Below are 23,735 nucleotides of genomic sequence, written 5' to 3'. Positions count from 1 at the left end.
AAGCCAGCCCAGTTTCACGGTCTCTGTGCCAGTATCACAGCACAATATTCAGTGTGGAGGCCAAACGACCAGGAAGCACGATGAACAGAATGTATCAACAGTATCTACATTGCCCTGACAGAAGACAGGGACCAAGCCTTGCCAGTTTTACACCCAGCTGCTTTGCAGGCAGACTACTGTCAAACTGTTGTTAGGGCCCTGGAGCTGCATGGGAAAGCAACCCACTTCCAAATGTTTCTTTCAGTATTTAATACAGGACAAAAAAGACTGTTGTAGATATAGTTGTAAGGATGATGGTGAGGCTGAATTACATGGAAGTGAAAAGCAATGGGAATACTACGCAGCACAGTCTCAGAGCCTTGCTACTGCCATGCAGCACAGAACATGCAACACGTGGACCTATTCCATCATGAACAGTGCAAATAGACAAAAAAAGATGCAGGAGGAGCACATGTCTGTGGGGGAAGAAAGGCAGCTTTTGCTGCAATAAACCCATAACTGGGCTGTAATTTGGTGTGTATTTAGATACGCTGAAGCAGAAAACACACAGGAAAACAAGCAGGCAGCATCAAAAGGGATGGGCCACGTGTAAAGGAACCACACATCTCCTAGGTTCAACCTCTTCTTCCCTTTCTTTTGGAACTCATTTATACCACAAGAGCTGCCCTGGTAGTACTGTCCTTGGAACAACACTGTGAGGCAATTTTTGGTTATATGTACACCCAGGTTGTATTAAATATGAAAATTAATATAAAAGGTAATATTTAAGATTCAAATTAACTTTTCAGCCTTGCATGGTCTGCTGCTGCTTGATTTGCATTCACCAGATAACAGGTATTTGCGCATTCAAAGCCAGAGATGCAGGCAAAATCCTACCCCCTCAACAGCAATCTGTCCCCACTATAACTCACACTCCTATTTCTGCCTCTTCTTAACAGTTTCAGTTGAAAATTTAAATTTGGACAGTTGAAACAATTTATCCTTTCTTCCTGCATGAAGGTAATTTTGTGTCCAGAGGATGCATCTAATACCAGTATGACTTTGAGAAAGACCTATCAACATGTACATGAGGGAAAGATGAGGGAAGTGCAGGACTATGTCAAGCTCTGCTCTGTTTTTTCCATTGCCAAAGGAAGACACAAAACAAGACATCTGTCAAGTTGTGTTTTCCATTTCTAGTGGAATTGTTACACATTGAACACATTTTTTTTTAAATGTTACTGCATATCAGTGAGAGAGTGATATTTCCCAATTGATATGTTTCAATTACCATCTTTCATTTGATGTAGGAAGCTAAAAACTGCCTTGCAGGAAGGGAGGAAAACACTCCAGTCATGGAGACATTTGTTTGGTGGGTTTTTTTCCTTTTAAGGAAACAATCTCTATTTATGCCAGGGAAGTTTAATTACATAAAATTGATTCTCCTGTAATCTTCTTCAGCTGACATTATAAGAACACTAGTGCTTGTTAAACCAGATTATATTCTCTATTCTCCAGAGTACAGCAGAACAGCAGTTTTGCAGAACACAGTATTTTTCTGCTTTGCTGTCAAAGGGCACAGACCCCTCAAGGGCAGTTATACTGCTTCACTTCCTAAAACTCCAGCCACTTAAAACCCCCCACATCAGTGCTGTTGGCATCAATGCTGAAATTTCATTATCATCATGCACATAGACATTGTGAACTGAAATGACCATGTTTCTCTGTTCTGTTCAGAAATTATTTGTTGGAGGCATTAGATCTCACAGCCATTCTCAACAAGCAATTCAAGCAGCTAAAGGCCAGAAAAATCAACTCAGTATGGACAAGAAAATGAGTCAATGCAACATTGTTTCTGGGCATTCTCCTTCATGCCCTACACATCCATCCCACCCCCCCTCCCCCCACTTATCTTTCAAGATTCAGTTAAATCAAGATGAGGCAACTGCAGCTTTTTCTTCTTCAAATTGTCAGAACGTATTTAAAAGATTTTTGATAGTTCCAAAAATACCACAAAAAGGGAAGTGTGACTCATGATGCCCTGTTGAACTCTCTGCCTAAGCTGGTTGGAGAATCATCTATAGACTAAAAAGTGACAGGAAAAGTGCTAGCCTTACTCAGGATGAAAAGAAGAAACTAAACGTAATCAAATTTGCTGTAAGGTGAACATGGGAACAGCTGTACACCTCCCAGCAGTTACAAATAGCATTTAAAGTGACAAACAGAAAAGCACTAACACAGAGAAACCTGTACAGGATCTGTCATTGCTAGTGATTGTATTTCTCTGGAGGCTGCATACAGCAATATTAATTCACACTTAAAAGCAAAGTTTTGTCTTTGACAGATGTATCTGGTGAAATATGCTTAAATAAAACCATAGTCTTACATCTACGCAAAATCTGTAGCTGAATTTAGACAAATGTATTGATAAGACTCCAGCTGTGCACAACGCTTTGCAGACAAACCTGCGCTCCCTCTATGCTTAAATGATTGTACAGCACTGGCTGCAGTCTCAGAGAGCTGTGCTCAAGCTCATGCAATGTTGCTGAGAGCACAGTGCTCCTCAGCAGAGCTACGGGGCTTTTGATTCAGAGATGGCCCACATCTCGCTAATTGGGTCATGTCCTGCTCTGCATGATCTGTTTGCCAAAGTCTGTGCTGGTTTACCATGCCCTGCAAAAAAGCTCGTTATTGGTACTTCAGAACAGCCTCAAGAAATGGCTGCATCCCTGACAAATTTCGGGGGAAAATATTTGTTCTTAACCGAGCAAATAAGAGATCTCTAAAAGGCTCATTGGGATTGGTTCTTTATTGCCCTCATGAGTCAGGCACATGCTCTACGGTCAGGATCATACTGAGATGAAGGACGAAGCTCCAAATGTAAGCAATGCCTGGTGAGGTATTCCCCCTTCAGGAGAAATGAGTTGCTGAGCAAGTGAACTGACACAACAGTAAAGCAGCAGTTGCAGAGCATTACTGCCATGGAGACCTGAATGCAGGAAGAACTTCTTTCTCTTGCTTTGCTTCAGGAGGTAAACTATTCTTCATTCAGGCGTTGCTGCTGTCCATTGTATTATATGGAAGCATATTCTTAACCTGCTGTAAAGATGTGTACTAGCTAGAAGCGTAGGAGACTGGAGATCTGCTTATTCTAAGGCCTGCGTTGCCAGAAACAATTTATTGCTTCTGTGGCTTGAGAGCAGTTTGCAGCACAGCCATCCTATACAGGAGTATCCTCAGTGCAGGAATTACAACTTCTTGTTGGTACAACAAAGCCCACACTGAGTTAGTCACAGGAGAGGAAGAAATGGCTCAAAATACTCAAGGTTTAGCCTAGAACTCCAAAGCCTCAGGTTTAAGCCCCTACTCTGATACATATTTCATCTGCAGACCTTGACCAAGTCAGCACTGGACTCTGTGAGCTACCTTACTCTGCTCCTCAAACTGACTTTGTCAAGCTAGTGTAGTGATGTCCTACCCTCCACTACAGCCTGTCCGGCAGAAATGAACTTGAAGGATTTCTGTCAGCTGCTTTCCCCTAGCAGGATGAGTCAGAGAGAGAGTGAACACCCAGAAAATAATTGACACAGGTCTGCACAATCAAGCGAAGTCATGGAAGGAAACTATATGGTACTCCTTGTTTTTAACCGGGGTGAATAAACTGACAACCACCTTTGTGCATGTTGTACATGAACTTACCCCCTGAACCTTCCAAATAGTTAAAGAGAGAAATTGTTTAGCACCCTGTCACTGGATTTCAGTGCTACCCCTACATGGCTGACACAGGACAAAGTCTTAGGAGAGTAACTCATTTCACCCAAAATCCCTTTCTCTGAATCATGTTGCAGTAGAATAGGTCTCTTACCCATATTTATTCAGAGGGCATATAAAGATGAGGCTCTTAACTTGGGGACCAGAGTCAGTTCCTGAAATCTAGGTGCAGTGAATATCCCTCACATATGCAGCTCATTCTGGAATGAGTCATAATTCCCAGAAAATACACACTGTACTAATCATTGCATATTTCTGAAGAGATTATTGTAAAAGCAGTCAAGATTAAGACAGCCAAACAATTCAAGATAAGTCTTTACAAGCCTGTCAGGTGTAGTATGCGACAGTTCTGAAGGTCGTTTCAAAGACAGCTATTTCTGTTGCAAAGTAAGACTCTTTACAATGCAGTTTTTCCCCCTCATTCAGCTTAGCAAGAAGTGTATTTTTAGAACAGTTTTGGGGTATATGCTGCAGCACTGATTTCAATAATTATTTTCTTCACTAATTGTACATTTTAACAGCTGTAATGTGACTTACAAGAATGCAAGTACGTGATCGAAGGATTCACTAAAAATGAGGGGAGACTTGAGCAGTGTCCAAAGGTGAGTGATCAGGCTCAAATGACATTATTGTTTCTTCATTAGGGAATTTTTCTTGTTTCCATTAAAGATTGTGCAATAAATTCCATTATAATGCTTTTTGTGTCACTATCAACACAGAAAAGAATTGGAATACAGTATTTAAAGAGCTAGGTGGTCCTGAGGACTGGAGTAACAGATACAAGATAGAGTTTATTTAAAACCTCAAGATCATACTACTAGGATGTCACAGAATTTTTCTGGTGGTTGAAAGTTTATCAGTTTGAAAAGACTTAGGGAAAAGAAATATCAGGATGATTAGGAGTCATGAACTCCTCTGAAAAGAGGCAAATACCACCTTATGAAGTTGCACAATGAAATAGGCTTTTCTTGCCACCGCCATGGCAAAGTCAACTCTTGCAGAAGCCCAAGGCACTGTCCTCATCAGGAATTCACAAATTAGAGAGAACTAAACAAAACCCCCAAAACTAATTGCTCTTAGTATGCAACTTTGCCTGCCTCACCTCCTCCCTAACATGAATGTATCTCCTATAGCTTACTTCATCATTCCAAAGAGCAGATTTTGGAGATGTTTCAGTCAAGATGAAACATTAGTGTTTCCAGGGATATTTTCTCATGGCCTTCCCATTGTAATTTCAGCCTGAGATCTGAGCTAGGAAAGGTTAAGTTGCAGATATTTTTAGCATAAAGAAGTGATGACTTCAGAGAAAAATGTATTGTAAAGTTACTCAAAGTAAAAAAGTGGGATTTGTACTGAATCATTGCTAGTATTCATGCTGTTTTGAGCCTTGAGTAGCACAAAATATACTATAAAAGACTTTTCAGAAGCTACCGAAGAAACGATAAAATCTTATATCATCTTCATTAAGTCTGGAGCAGGTCTACAGCACATTGCTATTTAAAGGTTTATCAGTGTATGTTGAGATTTCTCTAGTTACTCAGGAGGTTGGTGGGCTCTGTTCCTCTTGCTAGGCGTCTAGAAAGGATGCAATACAATGCAGAACATAGAACTAGGTTCCTCTTCACTAGAATAACAGTAATGGGAAGGTTCAGAGGGCCCAGTGCAATGCCCTAATGACTTGGTGACTCTATGTTAGAAAATACCTCAGGAACAATGGTGCTAATGGGAGTGACTGTAGGGTAGCTCCACTCTGTGCCTAGAGATCACACACTGTTCCTGAGCAGACACAGTGCACAAAGACTGGATCTGAGGATGTGGCCTTCTGCAAAAACCTTTTAAAAATGTGACAAAACCTAACACAATCTCTTCTTTTTTGAACTATATCAACTACCCATTCAGCAAACAACAAGATAAAATCACAAGCACATTAACAGATTACCACTGCAGAAGGCAGGCAGAACCTATTTACACTTCAGCACGCTGGACAAAGAGGGTGATTTGATTTTGAGTGAAAACAGGAATCGTGCATACAGGAAAACCCAGTGGCTGGACCTCAGCTATTTACTTCCAGGCATTTTTCTTTTGAAATAGAAAATTTATTAATAGAGTTGAATTTGAAGAGGAGAGCAAACGAAACACATACTGAAAAATAACTGGATTCCTTAATTTCAACTTTAAGTCAATGATACCAAATTTCTTGAGTTTATATGCCATGCCAATTTAAACAACATGACACAAGTAGGAGGATTTCTTGCCTTGGTACAAGGAAGAGTTCTTTACTCCTTTAAACTACTTGCTTCCCAGTGCCAAGAAGCAGGAGAGTTATGCCTTCAAATTACGGACCGAGAGAGAGGGAGCTGGAGATCAGGAGGGAGCTTGACAAGGGAAGTTGCCAGCAACTGGTGAAGGTTCAGGAATTCTGCAGCAGGGCCCTAACACACCAGTGTAAAATCAGTCCCAGAACAGGATAATCAAGAAAAGAAAGCCAGAAGATTTTAAGATCAGACTTCCAGGTGACTTGTCATCACACAGCCTATGTCTTGACTCTGAATCAGATGGATTGACATGGTACTTCTGTACAGACACTGCTTTTTACACCATTTCTTCTGTGCAGATTGAAGGTCAGAAGACACATATGATTAATATTGAAAGAATTTTAAAAGGTATGGTTACTGAATTCAAAGATCTTTGTATAATCTTTTTATCACTCAACAGCAGAAAAAACCCATGCTATTCTGTAGTAATGTCCTTTACAAGTCTGGAATTCCAATTTCTTCTTAAGTGAAATCATGTACATACTCTACTACATTTTCAGCTACTGGAAAATAATGTCTGCTTTTCTTGCTTGTACAGAGACAGCAACAGATATTAAGATGGATATTCTTACTGTTTCTAGGAGAAAGCTAATCTTTTTTGCAGGCACTGCTATGAAAGACAATCTTCCAGCAAATATAGTCAATAAACATGTTAAAGCTGAAGTGATTATAGGTACAGTGACTGTAAAATGTGATTTTTACTTGCAATATTTCACACTGCCTTCACTGATCTCAGATATTAAAAGATTTGGTTAAATCAATGCAAATGAGATTTAAACTACTATTAGCCTACATGTTGATATTTTAAATTGCTAAACTCAAGTATGGACCAAGCCATTAGCTTAACCATCCCATTTAAATTACATCATTAGTTAAATAAGTAAATTTTTTTGCACCATTTCAGATAATAAATTATAATTTTCAGAGAGAAAATTCTGTCTTCCTTTGGGAAAATGTATGTAGAAATTACACTTGATTAACTGTAAAAGCATAGAATAACTTCATCACATAGTAATACATTCCCTTAAACTCTGGTTCACGTGAAGATTGGTTAACAAGTCAGTCTAACAAGATGGAGAAAGTACCAATAGATCATCCTGTTCCTGTGCCATTCGACTGCTCTATGCACATGCAAATTGGGTTACTCTGTGCTTGTATTGTATAGGAAAAGAAAGTTAATGTAATTTGCTTTAATGCAGTATTAACATAAAAAAAATGAAAGAATTTTGAAAAAAAGAATAGGACTTGATAGAAAATAAACATATAAGTTCTATAAAATGGGTAAAAAAGCTCAAAATACTTAATTGATTAAGAAACTTGATTTTCAAAAATTATTTAAGATTTGAAAGGACCAGCGTCACAAGCACTACCACAATCTCAATTCATGTAATTCAGTAGTTTGGACTTGATTTACCACATATCTTTTCTCTGTGTTTTATAAATACTTTAAAAAGTCTGGAATATGTTGCTGGTTTAGGGCACAGCACTGACATCCGATAAGCTTATTTCAACTCCAGATTCTTTCTGGATTAAGCAAATGTGAAGTCTGCACCATTCAGAACATACAAATCCAGCCTGAGGCCTGAATTTAAGCCAACTGCCTAGTTTTTTTACTGAAATGCCAGAGAAGGGAAACTACTGCTCACCCCACATCCACTTAAAAGTCCAAGAAAACTTGAAAATTATAATATAAAATACATTTAGAAATGTATTTTTTATTATGTTCAAAGCACAGAGTGAAAGAAAATTCTCCATAATTGTAACTGAAAATTGCTGTATATATTGTGAAAGGAAATGTGTAAGCTTTTTCAATACAGATGATAATGCCAAAATGTCTTTTAAATTTTATGTTCCACTTAAAAAAACAAGAAAAAATTGTCATGCTTTACCTTGAAGCACAGGAGCACTCGCACCAGTAGTACATCAATACTAATCTACAACATTTCACATTTGAGATGTTACTTCAGCATACTGGGTGGGGTTTTTTAAATTGTAAAATTGAGCCAAGCCATTTTCAGTTGTTTTAAATAAAAGCCATTCAGAACTGATATTAGTAAATACTATTGGAAGAAAGAAAGTATGTAGATTTGTAAGTTTGCAAAACAAGGTACTACTGGTACTACTATCAGTCCTTTCAGTTGGTAGCATCCAATTCTTGCAAGAACCCGACCAGTTATTTTTAGCATACTCGAACTAAACATTAGCTGACCATGCAAATGTAAGAAAGTGCCAAACACTGATTTCACCTAACCTTAGCTTTCTGAAAGCTGGGATCCTAATCTGCATCTTGAGTCACAGGAGAAAGGGGAGGCACTTCTAAAGGTTGTTTCACCTCGTGTGAAGCACGATGCCCCACACCCCCACCCACTCCCCCTTTCCATTGGCTCCATAGTGGACCTCAAAGATTAAGCTCTCTGGTTTTGGCCGGCTAAAGTTATGAGAGGTGAATCTTTGAGCACTAGCCATTCTGAAACAGTGGAAGTATCAAAATTGTCCAGCTGGTCTGCTTTATAGCTACTTTTACCTTGCCTTTTCAGTGACTCCCATCTGTTGATGAACATCAATAAATTCCATGAGTTGCCTTTGTAGCATGTTTTCTTTTCCTTCAATTTGCTTAATAAAATCATGCTGTAAAAGACTAGATACGGTCGGACGCTTCTCATAATCTTTAGTCAAGCACCTGTGCTGGCAGAAAAAGCATATGATTGCTGAAGGATTGCTGTTAAATTCTGAAATGCTTGTCTGTAGTTTGTTCATGCCTCTATAATAAATATATCCATCTTAATCACAACAGCTCTGTACTGAAAATTGTTAAGATTTCACAGAATTGATGAGTCCAAGAAGTAAATTACTGCACTTTCAAAACTAAATATTCTTTATAATTAAGAAAAACAGAAACATCAAGCGTGTTAAGATGTCGTTATTTCATGTTTTAAATCTGGAGCCTCACTTGGAAGTCAAACTGGGTTCTCAAATCAGGTTTTTAAGGAAAAGTATTAGTAGCAATAGATTTCCACAGAGAATGCAAAGATATTTTACACATGACATTTATATATGTTCCATATTCAGCTACAGTGGTCTCAGTTGTTACTCACTTGTTAATGAAGTCATTGAATTCAGGTGACCACAGTTCAGGCTGCTGTAGTGTTGGAGGAGGATTCCTGCAAAGGTCAGTTTGATGGTAAGTTAATAAGCTACTCACTTGACAAAAAGAATGCATGAAGGCAGGCTGAGTAATGAGTTTTAGAAGGCCACTGAAAAAAGATATTGATTTCCACTGGTAAAATGAGCATGGACAGATGATACAATGCCTCACTGGTTCTCCTACTTTACATAACTAACAAGGAGAAATAGCATGGAGATGAGCTACCAAGCATAACTAACTAAGAATCACTGTAATTTTTTCAATCAAATCAATAAACGGAAATGAAACTAACAACCCATTAATCACTATTCACTTGTAATGGCAAGTTTCTCTTTTCAAGCCTGAAACAATACACCTTCTTAAGAGAATTAAAAAAAAAATTATATCTATTTTAAGTTTTCCCAGAAGGACTGAATTAATCAACTTGCTGAAGAGAGTGTCAGAAGGAACTAGCTCTTTATTAACTGCTTCTCATTTATCAGACGAAAATTAGAATTGAAGGACTAAGTACAGATCTATTGTAAATAAATACTACTACTTTCTTTTCTGTTGTTAGAGCTGTTTATTCTAGGTGTTAATTTGGTTCAAATTGTTTCAATAGTCTTCCATTCAGAGGTGCCATTTTCACTGAGTATAATCATAAAGACAAAAGGAATGACCTGTAGACGAGGTGATTTTTCTATTCTCAATCATCATAACTGCTTTTCTTTAAGTGACGCTTAACGTTTACTCTATCACCTTCAGGTTTTACTTAATGGAATGAAAGGATGTTAATCTTATATGTGCTCCAGGGCAGGAAGGTGCCCAGTATTTATAAGGGCATAAGCCAGATGTTTTTCTGAAGGCCTAGCTGAAATGACTGACCGCAGCAGTTTGTAACTGCTTTTCCCATAGCAAGTAAAGGTAAGAAGAGCATTCATTCTCTTCCAAGTCAGCCAAGATTTCTTAAACCTGAAGGTAATTTAAACTTGTTTGGGTGACTCGGATGAGGACTTGAAGAACTCATGTGTACTATGTGGTCTCAAATATTGTGGTACTGCTCCAACTGTTAAGAGTGAAATCCATGAACTGTTGTGCAATCATCCCCTACAGACTTTGAGATTGATGTTCTTTGAAACACTGTAAGTGGCACTTTGGGTACTTTTATCTCCAGCTTCAAAGAAAACATGAATGAAGCTGCTATTTGCACTGTCTGAGGACAGCAACACTGGAACTGCCAGGAGCAGCACAAACTAATGAAAAGTGGCAGTTTAAATGTATGTGAGTGGTGGAAAAATACTTTGCTTCAAAGGACATGAGCTAACTCTTGAGGACAGGTATGGGGTCTGTTCACCACAGTGGCACACTCAGGCTCTGTATTGCCATCATTAGTCATTCTTTGTAACAGAATATATGGGACCCGGCTAAGTCCTGTGCTCACGTACATTGGGCATCAGTCCACTCAGGAGAAGGCCTTATGGTTTCTTCTCAAACATAGCCACGGACAGCTATGAACTTCTCAATGTGAACACATCTGAAGTACAGTCTGCAGAAAATACAGCTGGATAAAGTTTTTCTAACCTCCTCCTAGCATAAATAATATGAAGAAACTTCACCAACTTATACAGTCTAAGTTTGAAGAAAGTAACAGTTAAGGGAAAAGTTCAGCCTAACCCGGCAGGAAATAAACACATCAAGATATTACCTTGGTATTTTGAAAAGTGCCCTCATAGGGTGCAAATCAGCAAGGGGTGGATCTCCATCTCCCAACTCTATTGCAGTAATACCCAGTGACCATGCATCACATCTGGCATCATAGGAGCTATCTAGCTGCTGCTCACAGGCAATCACCTGTTGGAGTAAAAGACTGGGATGGTCATTTAATGGTCAAATGTCCAAATTCAGGAGTACACCCACAGCTAGGGGAACCCCTTACAGGATGGAGATACTTGGTGAGATAAACAGGTTTGCACATATTTAGCAAGCTAAAGCATTCTGTTGCCAAAAAAAAGCAATGCTTAAACTAGAGAAAGCAGATGTCCATGAACACCAGGTTCTCTGACCAGATGTTCCCTGATCTGACAAAATGGTGCAAATCCTTGGCTTTTTCAGCTGAAGGTAGTAAACTGCAACCCTTGCCTGAGGGAAGAAGGAAACTCAGCAACCCTAAATCTCTTTTCTGTGGATTATTCCTGAAAAGTAACTAATGGAGGTCTATTGCTCTCTCTATGAAGTGAAAAAAGCAGGAAAGCAGAAGCTGAATTCACTGTTTCCTGCTGTGTCTTTATTCAGCCAAATCAGCCAATTTCAAGATCAAGTTAATTTCTCAACAATGTGTTTGCCACTGGATTATTGCAAATGTATTTAGCATCATATATATCTCAGCTCATCCACAGTGCTGGATGAATCTAGAATTTTTCCTCCCATTTTTCAACACATTAGTTGGTCTAAACTAACACGTATGCTGTTAGCTATGTGGCTAGACCACTGTGTATAAACAGAATATGTTTATAAAAACACATGTGTACAGAGTCGTTTCAAGTGCTACAAACATATGTATACGCATGTATGTGCACACAAGTAATGTAAGTACATAGGTTTATTTATAACGAAATATTTTTCCTGCCTCAGTTTAAAATATATCTTTATATGCTTCAATTTCAGGCTGGAAAAATCTCCAAAGATATGTAGTACATCTTATTCACTGATAATAGCTTTGTCCATTTCTTGCTGTCAGCTATGGATATATAGTATTAAAAACTTTTCAGGTGTAGAAATCAAAAAATAAAAGCTATAATGTATTACAGTACCACCCTGGGCTCTTTCCATCCATGGGGAAATGTGACAGCCATAGTTTCAGAGTCTGGAAGGCTGGAAAGGATCAGTGATAGTATTCTGCCTTCTTTAACACTTTCGTAAGCAATTCAACATCTTGCTCTCTGGCTCTAACCTTGCAATTTCAAAAATAAATCCCATTTTAACTTAATCTTTGCAAACATGTAGGAAAGAAGGTTTAAAACACTTTAAAAAATTACATTACTATTTCATTTGGCGAAAGTACCAGTAGTCAGGAAGAAAGACAAAGAAAGAGCAGAAATGCAGAATGCATCAGCTTGAATACCCATGACAAAATGTTTTGAAACATGAATCTAACCTCTGGAGCCATCCAGAATGGGGTGCCCACGGAGGTGTTCCGACGGAGTCGAGTGCTGGTCAGCTGAGCAGACACACCTGGAAGAACGAAGGGAAGCTATAACCAGAGCAATTGCTATTTCCATCCAAGACAGCCCTTCTGAACGGTGACATCCTTGTCTTGTCATGCTATTACTTCCTCTGCAGGTGAATCTCAAGTGCATTTTCCCAGCTCCCTGGAAAGGGAGGCCCAGTCCTCAAAGGTACCCAGCATTTCAGCTGAGGTTCTCCGCATACTTTGTTTCCAGTGTCTTCAGCAGGACCAGGATCCAGTCCCAAATGAGCATTTCATTAGTAATCTGACTCCACATATTTTGACTGGCTAATTCCAGTTTTTTTTATATCCTGTTTTAGGAAGCAATAAAGCCCTTTGCGTTGGGGGGGAAGTATTGTACCTTCCACAGATTCTTTTTTTCTTTTAATGCTCAGTACTGATACTAGACTTCTTGTTTCATTATTTATATATTCCAGGTTGAACACTATAAAAGATACTTATCCTCATCCCTCAGCTGCTCTGCCATAAAAAAGAAACAAGAGAGCAAAACCTCAAAAATTCTTACAAATACAGAAGTCCCTCCATGTTCAAAGCACATTCTCAAAGCAACATCAAATGCCTGTAAATCAGCTTTGTAACATGAGCTGTACTTTAAGGAATTAACTATTTCAGGCCAAGAGCTGGAAAGTGAACTCTAAAGTGAAGTCCAAAGATTCCTTATGGTTTTAAAGTAAAAGACACTGAAATATTGGGAATTGGAGTAGGCTGCAGCACACTTCTGACCAGCCTGCCACCAATTTCCTTTCTTACAAAACAAGGGTATGTTGGTTGGAAATATCTAGTGTGTGCAAAGAGAAGAGTACAACACATGGAGAAAAACAGCCCCTCAGCTTGCATGTCCCAGACTATCAGGGATTTATGAGTCACAATCAACTGTGAGGTCCATGCACGGAGAAAAAAAGCCCCCTCAGCTAGCAAGTCCTGAACTATTATGGATTTGAGTAAGTCAACTGTGAGGTCCACCAGAGGCGTATTCTGAAGTGCTGATTATCATGGATGGCAACAAAGGTGCTGTGTTCTGCAATTCTTCCAGCCTCACTCTGGTTGACACTAAAGCTCACTTATTTTGCCTTCATACACATATCTGCTTTCTCTTTAAAAAAGTAAGAAGACTCGGTTTCACCCTGTGAATGCCATTTCATTATTCTGAAATACATGACCCTTCAGTGAGCGCCACTGGCCAATTTCAACTCTGTATCATCTGGTTTGAACACACTTGACCTTATCTTCCTGAAACTCTGTAGATGGTTCTTAACAAAAGCAATTCACATTACCTGCCCAGTGGAAATACTAACTAAAACTTTGCCTAGACAGAATTTGACTGTTTTGGGTTTTTTTTCAGTGGGGCTCAAGAAACCATAGAGGGCTTGATCTGTTTTTTTACTCTAAAGCTATGTGTTCAGCTCTGATTCACAAAATATTTGCATTTGTCTGTCACAGAAATGTAAATAACAGCTGAAAATAAGGCAGCAAGAAAGATCCTGCCTGTTCCTTTGAGACAAACGCAACCAATTGCTTTTGTGGCTGCCTCCCTCTAGTCTACTCCAAGCTTGAGAAAGTTGAACCTCCTTCTCTCCTCATGCCTGCAGAAAGGCAATACACAGTATTTGCACCACGGAAAGCAGGACAATGTGAGTCTTAGCGCAAAGTCCATCAATCCTACTTCAGCTCGGCTAAGCAGGGGCTTTGTTTTTGCTCTCTCAAGATGCTGTCTGAGATCCAGCTTCCGGCTCATGGAGTCTGTGGCTGTCCCGTGCCCTTGGCAAGACACATTATTCAGAAAGCAAGCAGTAAGCACGCATCACCACGGGTCTGCCACCATTGCAGTGATGCCAATGGACATCATTATGTGACCCTTGGTTTTGGAGGAGGAGGAGGCTATGCTTCCCTCTCCCCTTCTACCTGTTGTGGGAGTCCCCTGTGCTAAGCTCTGTTTTGCAGCCTTGGAGGAGGAAACAGGATTCAAAGCTGCAGGCAAAGAAAGGCACCAACTAGATTTTTATGATTCCAGTGTCAGATTTTATAAATAGTAACTTTCTGTGGAGATAAGGAACAAAATATAAAAGAAGCATTAATGTGCACAGTCCTCTCTGTCTTTGCACTGTTGGCTTTTTTTCTTTTTGAACTGTAATTATTAAATAAACTGAAGGATTTTTTCCTCCTCTCTCTTTTTTTACTTCAGTAAAATGCTGATTTAACTTGAATTGTTCACCACTAAATTTTTTAGGCTCTTGGGGTTTTTGTGTGCTTTTTGTTTGGTTGTTTTTTTTATCCTTTTGCTCTTAGCAGTAAAGTGGCATTTCAGATTATGGAGTGTAGGTCTTATGACAAATGCTATTTCCTTGGGCCTTTTCTGTGTATAGAGGAAAGATGCTGTAATTCCACAGTTAGTAACATTTCTTCCAGCATTTCAGTAACCAGTCAAGCATATAGCTGGCCAGCTTTTTTTAACTTGTATATTTCCTAAAAAAAACCATCTTGCTCCTCCCCCTTCCCCTTTACTACTGCTTTGTTGCAAAACAAGTCAAATATTCTCCTAATAAAATCTAAAAATAGGTCACAACATAGTATTCTATTACACACAAATATAAAATCTTATGAAAGTGAAGAGCTGAGTAAGTGCATTAATAGTACCAATGCACACAATATCCAAAAGGAAATATTGTGCATATAGTTGGAAAAAAGCTTTTCTTCTTTTTCTTTTTTTAGGCATTAGTTTACTAATAAAAACTGGAAATTAGCAGACTTATACCATGAGTATTATACAAGCTTATTAATGCAAGAACTGGCATATTGAAATAACGTTGAAAGTAAAGCCACCTAGTTATGACCTTAGCACTCAATAATAAGTCAAACAGTGCAGAAATGAGCTCCCTATTATTAGGAAAGATTTGTCTCATAGTAGCACCCAATCTGAGTAGACACTGTTCTGATCTAAACTGGGAGGCTGTACAACATCATTTTATGATTATGTCCTGTGACAGAGGTATGCACAATTTACTGGCTGATGCTAATGGGGGAATGGTGAGCCCTAAAAAATTGTACTGAATTCACATTTGGCACACAGCAGGGAGACTGCATTCCCAACATGCCAGCTACTGTATTTATACAGAAAACCACAAACCCTACGCCAAAGCCATCACACCGTGATAGCCTCTAGCTACCACACTGCCTCTGGCTGCCTCTTCCATAACCCTTCTTCATTTGTGCCTTCAGTGTCCACTTCCTTACCAAAGCATCCTCATTGTGACCTTCTCTGGATCAAGAATCTGCAACTCAATCATTCCCCAAGCAAAACCTGCACACACTGTTAACTTTGCAGATCTAAGCAGGCTGAAATGCTTTGAATTATTTCCCAACATTTTTTTAACCTCCTTAGAGAAAAGAGATGTAAAATAGCAGCAGCACCTTCCACTGCATTCCCCTTAAGCCTGCTGGCAGATAGGTTTTGGCATTCCTGTTCCATGCTGTTTGCTGCAAAAAGCGGCCTCTCTTTCCTTGGCTCTCTGTCCAAGGGTGTGAAGGCAGTCCCTCATACATCACTCCGCTCCACCTTTTCACTAGATCTGGAGGTGACAGATCCTAACAGCTTAAGGTTTTCCTTTAGCATCCTAAGCTTTACTTTGAGAAGCAGCCAACATTCTTATCAGGATGCAGACAGGGAAGTAGCTACCTCCTATTCAACAATGGTGGGATCATAACTCAACTCTTCTATAATTGCAAAAATATCTTTGACATCGTCTCATTGCTTGCTGCAGGTTGTATTGGGCTAATGGTACATATCCAGGCAGGATAATTTCGGACAGATCATCGCAAATGCACAAAACATGCTAAAAAAGTAATATACATAGTTCCTTTGAACTCCATAATGACAACAAGGAAAAAGCACGATTAAAACAAAGCAATTCTGATAGTCCAAATGTCAAACATCACAACACACCAGATGCGTAACCACAGGCAACTGTATTGCAAGTATGGTGGCACCCCCACTAAAGGGATGTAAAGGGAGATCACAGAGCTTCTCCAGGTCTAATTATTTAGCACGGATTGAAAGCATAAAGATATTTAATAGAAAATGTTACTAAAAGGCCATAAAGACACAAGTGGTTGATTTGATGACTTCACAAGAGATGTTTCAGAACCCTTTTGAAACAATGTCAATAATTAGAATTCCTTATAGACTTTTAACTGACTTTAAAAGTGAACTTTTAAATGAAGAGTGCAGAGGCGATACTGTTTCCTTGGGTGACCTATTGACAGAAAAGCATGCTTCAGAACTTCTGCTCAGTGATAAGTGGTCACATTAAATTTAGAACTAAAATTGGGTTCTAATCAGTAAGATGGAAATAAAGAAGTAGGAAACAAAGCTAAAATGAGGAGCCAAAAAAGTAGAATTTTCAGCAGCATTTTAAGTTGAAAAGTGTTAACATTATCTTATGAAGGATGACTTCCTCTTCATAAATCCATGCTACCTACTTCCAATCACCTTCTTGTCTTTCATATGTTTAGAAATTATTTCCAGGATTATTTGCTCCATCACCTTCCGAGGGATCAAAGTAGGGCTGACCAGCCTGTAGTTCTCTGAATCCTCCTTCCTGACCTTCTTGAAGATAGAAGTGACAATAGCTTTCTTCCACTTCTCAGGAACCTCCCCCAACCTCATTGACCTTGCAGCGACATTTGCCAGCTACCTCAGTCAGCACTCTTGGGTGCATCTCACCAGGTCCCATGAACTTACTTATGTCCAGTTTTGTTACATGCTCCCTAAACCAATCCTCTCTACCAAGGGTAACTTTGCCTTGCTCCAGACTTTCCCAGCCATCACAGGGATCTGGGATTCCTGAAAGCCAGTCTTAGAAGTAAAGACCACGGGAAAGACGACATTGAGTGCCTCAGCCTTTTCCATGCCCTTTGTCACCACATTCCCTGCCTTTATGCATTATTTTAATGCACCTACTGTTTTAATGATGAAAACTACAGTTTCCCCAAACATCTGCTGCAGATGCAAATCTTTAACTGAAACAGGGTATATCCAAAAGATAACCAAATGGCGCTTTACAACTCCAGAAAGATCAAAAGCTTAGTATCCAAGACCACATACATGAACTACCTGGGAGATGAAAAATCCATAGTGTTCACTATAAAACCAAGAGGCACGGAGCAAAAGGGGATAAAATAGTTAATCTGTACTAAAAAATATAGAGTGATATAAATGGAAACTAGAGGCACTGAAGTCCAGTGACTTTCATAGTAAACTCACCACAAGGATTAAGGACAAAGAAAAGGCATTTTTAGGTATGTAAGGAACAAAATGGAAATACTAAACCAGATGCAGAATCATTACAAGGTACATACTGATAATAAAATAGCAAATAGTGACTCAAAAAAAGGCAGAACATTCACTAAATCTATACAATACATAATCTTTTTTAAACAAAAGGTTTTAATATAGCTTCTTTCTTTAAGAAATCGGAGAACTTTCATATTACAGGAGATTGGGCAGGACGGTGTGGCAATGTACTCTAGCTTCCCTTGGTCTACAATTCTGATTGCACCCTCTCTCCATGGCTGCCAGTAGAGCAGGTGACCATGGGCTGCTCTCCACATGCTCCTGACTGTTCAGTGCAGCACAAGGCCAATGCTTCTAATCAAATCTCATGCTTCGGGGCTTCAGCTGGTTTCCTGAAAGGGATGCACAATTGGCCAGATGTATTTAGATAGGAGAACTAGTCTTCTCTGGAGCCTCGGGGATCTGTGCAGCTACACACAATCTGCTGCAGTATGCTGGTGGAGAAAGCCTTCCTTCTTAGACGCTGCCTTCCTTAAATAACAGATTTCAAAGTGACTGCCATTTCTGAGATCCAAAAAGGAATTTTTTCCCTGTATGACTGGGAAAACCCTGGAGATTTTTCTCCTTGTTATATGACCTGGTTTTCCTGTCAAGATTATCTGGGTTACTGTAACATCTATGGCGATGGGACAGAATATTTAGAATACCTAAAGACCGGAATACTTCAGTACAAATGACTGATTGAGTTCAAAGTTCAGGTAAAAATTAATAGGTTTCAGTATACACAGGTGAGACCAGAAGGTTTCTAATAACCTCACAAGATGACTATTTTGTGACCCATGAGAAAACCCAAAGCAAGTGTTTGCTGGCCACAAAGGGCTGTTTTCTTGCTTCATGTGTCTCTGGCATATGACACCAGCTTTCTGTATCAAGCTTCTTTAATGTTTAAGCCATCAGTGACATCTTTATGTGAATTAGTAGAAGAAAATATTTGAAAGACCAAGTGAACAGCTTATCCTGGATACAGCATTTGGCCACGTGATTACTTTTTTTGTGTTACTGGACAGCACAAAGGCTTTCATTCACACATGGCCCATAAAATAAGTTTTTAAGGACTAAGCCTTCAACAAAGAATTAAACATTCAACAATGAAAATGTTCCACAGCTCAAGTCAATGCAATCCATCTTATCCCTGCTAACCCTGGTCTGAAAAAATCAGAATTATTACTCTGATTGGGTTCAAAGCAGTTTGACAAGCTGCTCACGAAGAAAGCCTTCTTCAAAGTCCTTTACTTTTATTGGATTCTGCCACTGTCCCCTAGTTACGCTTTTTAGAAGCAACATATGAATGTCATGCTATATGGTATGCAGAAATGACAACACTATAACAGTCTGGTTTTGATCTGAATCAGTGAAGCAGACAGCTTTATTATGGATACATGCTAGAATGACTAAGGCAAATACAAGTCTTGCTATGATTCACTGCCTAAAGTAAGCTAAGGGCAGAAAGATTAATTTAGTTTTGGATACTTTCAAATTAAATTATTTTAATTAATTGTTTCATTTTTGCAGAATGATTCAGACAGCATTTCTAGCTAATGCAGGGCACGACGGAAGAGACACAATAGGATATTCTGACTACTCCAGAATAAGTAATCTACAAAAGTTTGGAAAACTACTCAAGGTCACGCTGAGCTCCTCTTCAATGTCAGCAGGATATGTGAGGCTGGGAACCACGGTATATATTAAAAGGGACAGAGATTAAAATATCCTTCCCCCAAATGCCCCAATACTCAAACTTGGATCACTCACAGTTGACTTTTCAACCTACCCACTGAGCACAAGGTGGCTCCAGACTCCCAATCCATTGCAGCCAAACCTGTACTGTGTGCATTTGCAGCACAGTCCTGTGAACTTTCTCTCCCTCTGCCACACCATGTGCCACACAGGGTTTGCTAGACTGATCTGTGATCAGTCAACAAACTGCATCTATCAAGTCTGTTCATGGTAGGGAGAAGCCATAGTACTGTATCACAGCAAGGTAACACAAGACTTAGTGAGCAGTCATGACGAAAGGATGAAGCTCAGTGTTGTGGTTCCCTCCCCAATCTCTGACCCAAGATTTCAGATGCTTTCCCCACAAAACCAGCAGAAAGCTCTCTCACGCATCAGAAAACCAGGAGAGGTGAGAAATTAAGCAGATGGAACTATTAGGATGGAATCCTACCATGGGCTCATTAATTACTTTGAGACTGTTCCTATTATTTTGGGCAGTATACTGTACAGTATAACTGATTTTACTACTCTTGCTTTGTTATTATAGCAGCTGCTGGCTCATCCACACTTCAAAAACTCAACTTGTTTAGCATAGTCTCAGAATTTTAAATATTTTGGCCTGTATTTCTGTATCTGAATTGGCATGAATATGATGCAATAAAACATAAAAAAACCACCTATGCATTCTAACTTATGTTGATCAATTGTTACTGATCACTAGCAGTGGTAAAGCATTACTAACACTCAATAATTTGTAAAGAATAAGTAGCACACCAGTACTGGAGTCACAACAGAGAATGCTGAGAGAACTACTACACAGTCTTTCTAGGGGGAAAAAACTCAAAGAAATTTATTTTATGAACTCAAATGAATTATGACATGAACTTAATACTTTCATTTACTATTGCCTAAATGAAACTATTTATGCATTTCAAAGTAAAAATAGAGTTAATATAAAAATACACTACCAAAAAGCGTCTTGCAATTGTCTTGTTTCACCAAATTGCAATTTTGAATAATCAGGCAGCCATCCAGAAATGCCAGCATTAAGATGTCCTTGGCTTTTAACTTTGGATGACTTCAAATAGCTTTAAAAGAAGAAGATTGTCTTCTCCACAACAAAATAATAACCCTATTACATTCCAAACACAAAGGCTGACCTCTGTCTACCTGCAGTTTCCCAAATACATAGAAGAGATAGTTCAAGTATTAAACAAAGTAATGGCAGTTTTCAGTATGTCTAAATAGAACAGTACAGTATTCCTTCCCTATTCTGTTTTTTTCCCAATAAGTCATACTCAGATTAAATCTGTAGTTGACTCAGTCTACTTTACATCCACGATAAAATTGTGCTAGCTACGTGCAAAGTGTGATATCTGAAACTGCATTTAGAATGCCAAGACAATATTCACATACCACTTTTAAATCCAACACTTCTAACATTTGAAACAAAAGCAGAAAAATGCAAACTAAGCATGTTTGAAGTACAAAAATCACCATATCTTCACAATATATTCCATATTACAATGCATGTTTTAATTATGCAATCACTTTATCCACAGTACTAAAGGAACCCTTGAAGTCATTATTCTATTAACTGCATGCAGAACAGTTTGTAATTTTCCACCATCTGCCAGCAGCAGTGAGATTACACTACCTTGTTTCCACGTCTTCCACTGGAACCTGTTTTACCTATAAAAAAATCTTAGATCTTTCCTACGTATTGCTTATCCAGAGAGTTTTAGATACCATTAATGAAATGCTTAAGAAGAAACTGAGAACGGACAGTGCCAATTCTTTTCAATATCCCTTTCCCACAGAAAAATTACTGGGCCAACCTGGGGGAATCATGAGATCTCTTGTAGTTAAAAATAAGCTTGAATTCCAAAGATTTAATGAGTCCTCCAACTTCTTATTTTCATTATGGGAACTTGAATATTTTTAATATCCATCTAGATGTCTGACCTTTTTTTCCTCCAATGACCTTTCATGGTAATAATGTCAACATTCTAATTACATGTGGTTAGAAAGTATGTTTTCATTTGATGCACAGAAAGACATGGCCTTCAGCAAGGAACAGTGCTGCTGGAAAACTATGCATTTGCCTAAGTGGTGAAGTACAATTTAGACTTACATTTTTTCTGGACATTTCCAAGGCAACAGCTGTGCATCTCGAGATACTTCTAGTCTGTGACAGCAGGCTTTAGCAGTCCCATAGAAGTATGAGCTACGTTGCTCCTGTTCAAGACTATCAACCTACAAGGTCAACCCTCAAAAACATAGCTGAGGAGGAATTTTCCATCAGCATTACACTCTCCTCTTTTTAGCTAAAATAATCACTTGCCATGTGACTGTTGATGTTTCAAAACTTTTAGTGGAAAAAATGATTCTTTGCTCCATGACTCCCTGCACATCAGCAACCTGTCTAGTTTGCTGATAGGGAATTGCATCCTCTAGGATCCTCTTCTTTCAATAAGCACGAAAAGCTCTGGCTTTCAAGCTCCCAGGCTCACTGCAATAGCTGGGGATTTCAGAAACATGTCCAGTCTTTCAAAATGAAATGTCATTTGGACTTTTTCAGACCAAAGTTAAAATAATAACAATAACAACACAGCTCAATTTCTCTTCTCCCATTTTGGAACTGCACATTACTTGACATCTTAGAATTGCCAAATAGGAACTATGTCTTCGACTAACATTATTTAATACATGAAAGGCCCTATGCAGCATCCTGATTTCAAGAAAAGAAATTTAACTGAGAGGGAATATTAAAAGAAGCAAGTATTTGTCAGCATAAGCAGGTGTTAAACACTCAGTTCCCTATGGAATTAGTTACACATTGTAAAAGGCAGATGAATATATGAATTTTTATTACAGATGAAGTGTGCTATGTGTGCAAGTGACTTCAGGCCATTTTTTAACTGATGAAACAAGGTCAGACACTGAAAGATATTTAGGCTGAAAAGGCTGCAGATAAATTTGTCACAAGATTTTCAAAAGGTATCTCTCATTAAATTAATATGGATTTACATGCTAGAAATTCCAGAATTTTTTCTGCACCTTTAGTGGCTAGAATTTCTTCTGAAATCTGGCTTTTTAACATTAATCCACTGCATACAACCAGAGTTCTGAGAAACAGATGTAAAAAATTTCCTTTCCAGAACACTAATAAGCAACTGTGAATATAATTAAGAATATTTATAAAAAGGGAATTTGGTTCACACCTTGCTTGCCTCCAACTCTTTTTATATGATACATTATATAGCTGTCACCCTTTAAAGTGCTGCAGGGAATTCACTTTAATGTAAATGTATATCAACATACCTGATATTGAAAACATAGCAGCTACACTTGAATGTAGTGCAGCTATTTATTGTTTCTATTGATACAGTAGAGGATGCTCCTTGCTTGGAATATAATTGCTGAGATTCTCGGGCATAACATCCTTCTCCAAAGGTTTTCTACCTTTTACAACTAATTCCCACAAATGTTCAGGTAGCAAAACTGCCTTCAGTCAACCTTCTTCTCTGAATTCAGCAACTGAATCTGTGATCATGGGATGTGCTTAGAGTAGATCCCCTTGGCTGCTACTTATTATCTGTAGTAAAGAAGAATGATTTTGTTTGTCTCTGCCGATCTCAATTATCGCACGGTATGTATGTGAGCAGAAAGGATGCTTCCCCGGTAATGGTATTTTAAACTTCTTGTGGCTTGGACAGTTTAAGCTGAAACTTCTGTCTGGAAGCTCCTTGATAAGCAACTGGGCTTCAGAAGCATTGCTGCAGAGATGTTCTAAACTCATTTACTTGATCTGATCATTAATCTATCAACTGGGATCAGATGTTTCTTAGGTACAAGGATATTACGGGAGTAATTAAACAATATTACAGCAAAATATTAAGGGAAAACAAGGATTTCACTCTTCAAAGCAATCCGGGTGAGGTACTGCACTGCCATGCTATTCTTTCGAAGTCTTTCTCATCTCTTTAACTATCAATACCTTACGAAAGGCAAACAGCCTGTTAGCTTGGATTTTGGGAGAGCTTTTCCACACACTTTTTGTGTCACCTCTAGCAAGTCAGTCTCTCAAAGTTTCAGATCCCCAGCTGTTAACTGGGAATTATAGTAATATACTTCCACATAAGTCTTCTGAAGGTCATGCATTACAGACTGTGCAGTGTTCAGAAACTATGGTCACAGCATACATAAATACCCATGAAACAACAGCCATAA

General features: G+C 38.7%; 1 protein-coding gene across 9 annotated transcripts in view; it reads right to left on the bottom strand.

Moving 5' to 3' along the window:
- MYO3A (myosin IIIA) overlaps positions 1-23,735 on the bottom strand; it is a 126,349-nt gene that overhangs the window by 61,263 nt on the left and 41,351 nt on the right. For all 9 annotated transcript variants that reach the window (XM_040592887.1, XM_040592888.1, XM_040592892.1 and 6 more), the window contains exons 6-9: positions 12,344-12,420; positions 10,895-11,040; positions 9,161-9,226; positions 8,590-8,745 (exon numbers count right to left, since the gene is read on the bottom strand). In XM_040592887.1, coding sequence (XP_040448821.1) covers positions 8,590-8,745; positions 9,161-9,226; positions 10,895-11,040; positions 12,344-12,420 — 445 coding nt within the window. The remainder of the gene's footprint in view (positions 1-8,589; positions 8,746-9,160; positions 9,227-10,894; positions 11,041-12,343; positions 12,421-23,735) is intronic.

Source organism: Falco naumanni, chromosome 4 (genome assembly GCF_017639655.2).
Source record: "Falco naumanni isolate bFalNau1 chromosome 4, bFalNau1.pat, whole genome shotgun sequence".
NCBI classification, from domain to species: Eukaryota; Metazoa; Chordata; class Aves; order Falconiformes; family Falconidae; genus Falco; species Falco naumanni.
This window is presented reverse-complemented; position numbering and strand designations above follow the sequence as displayed.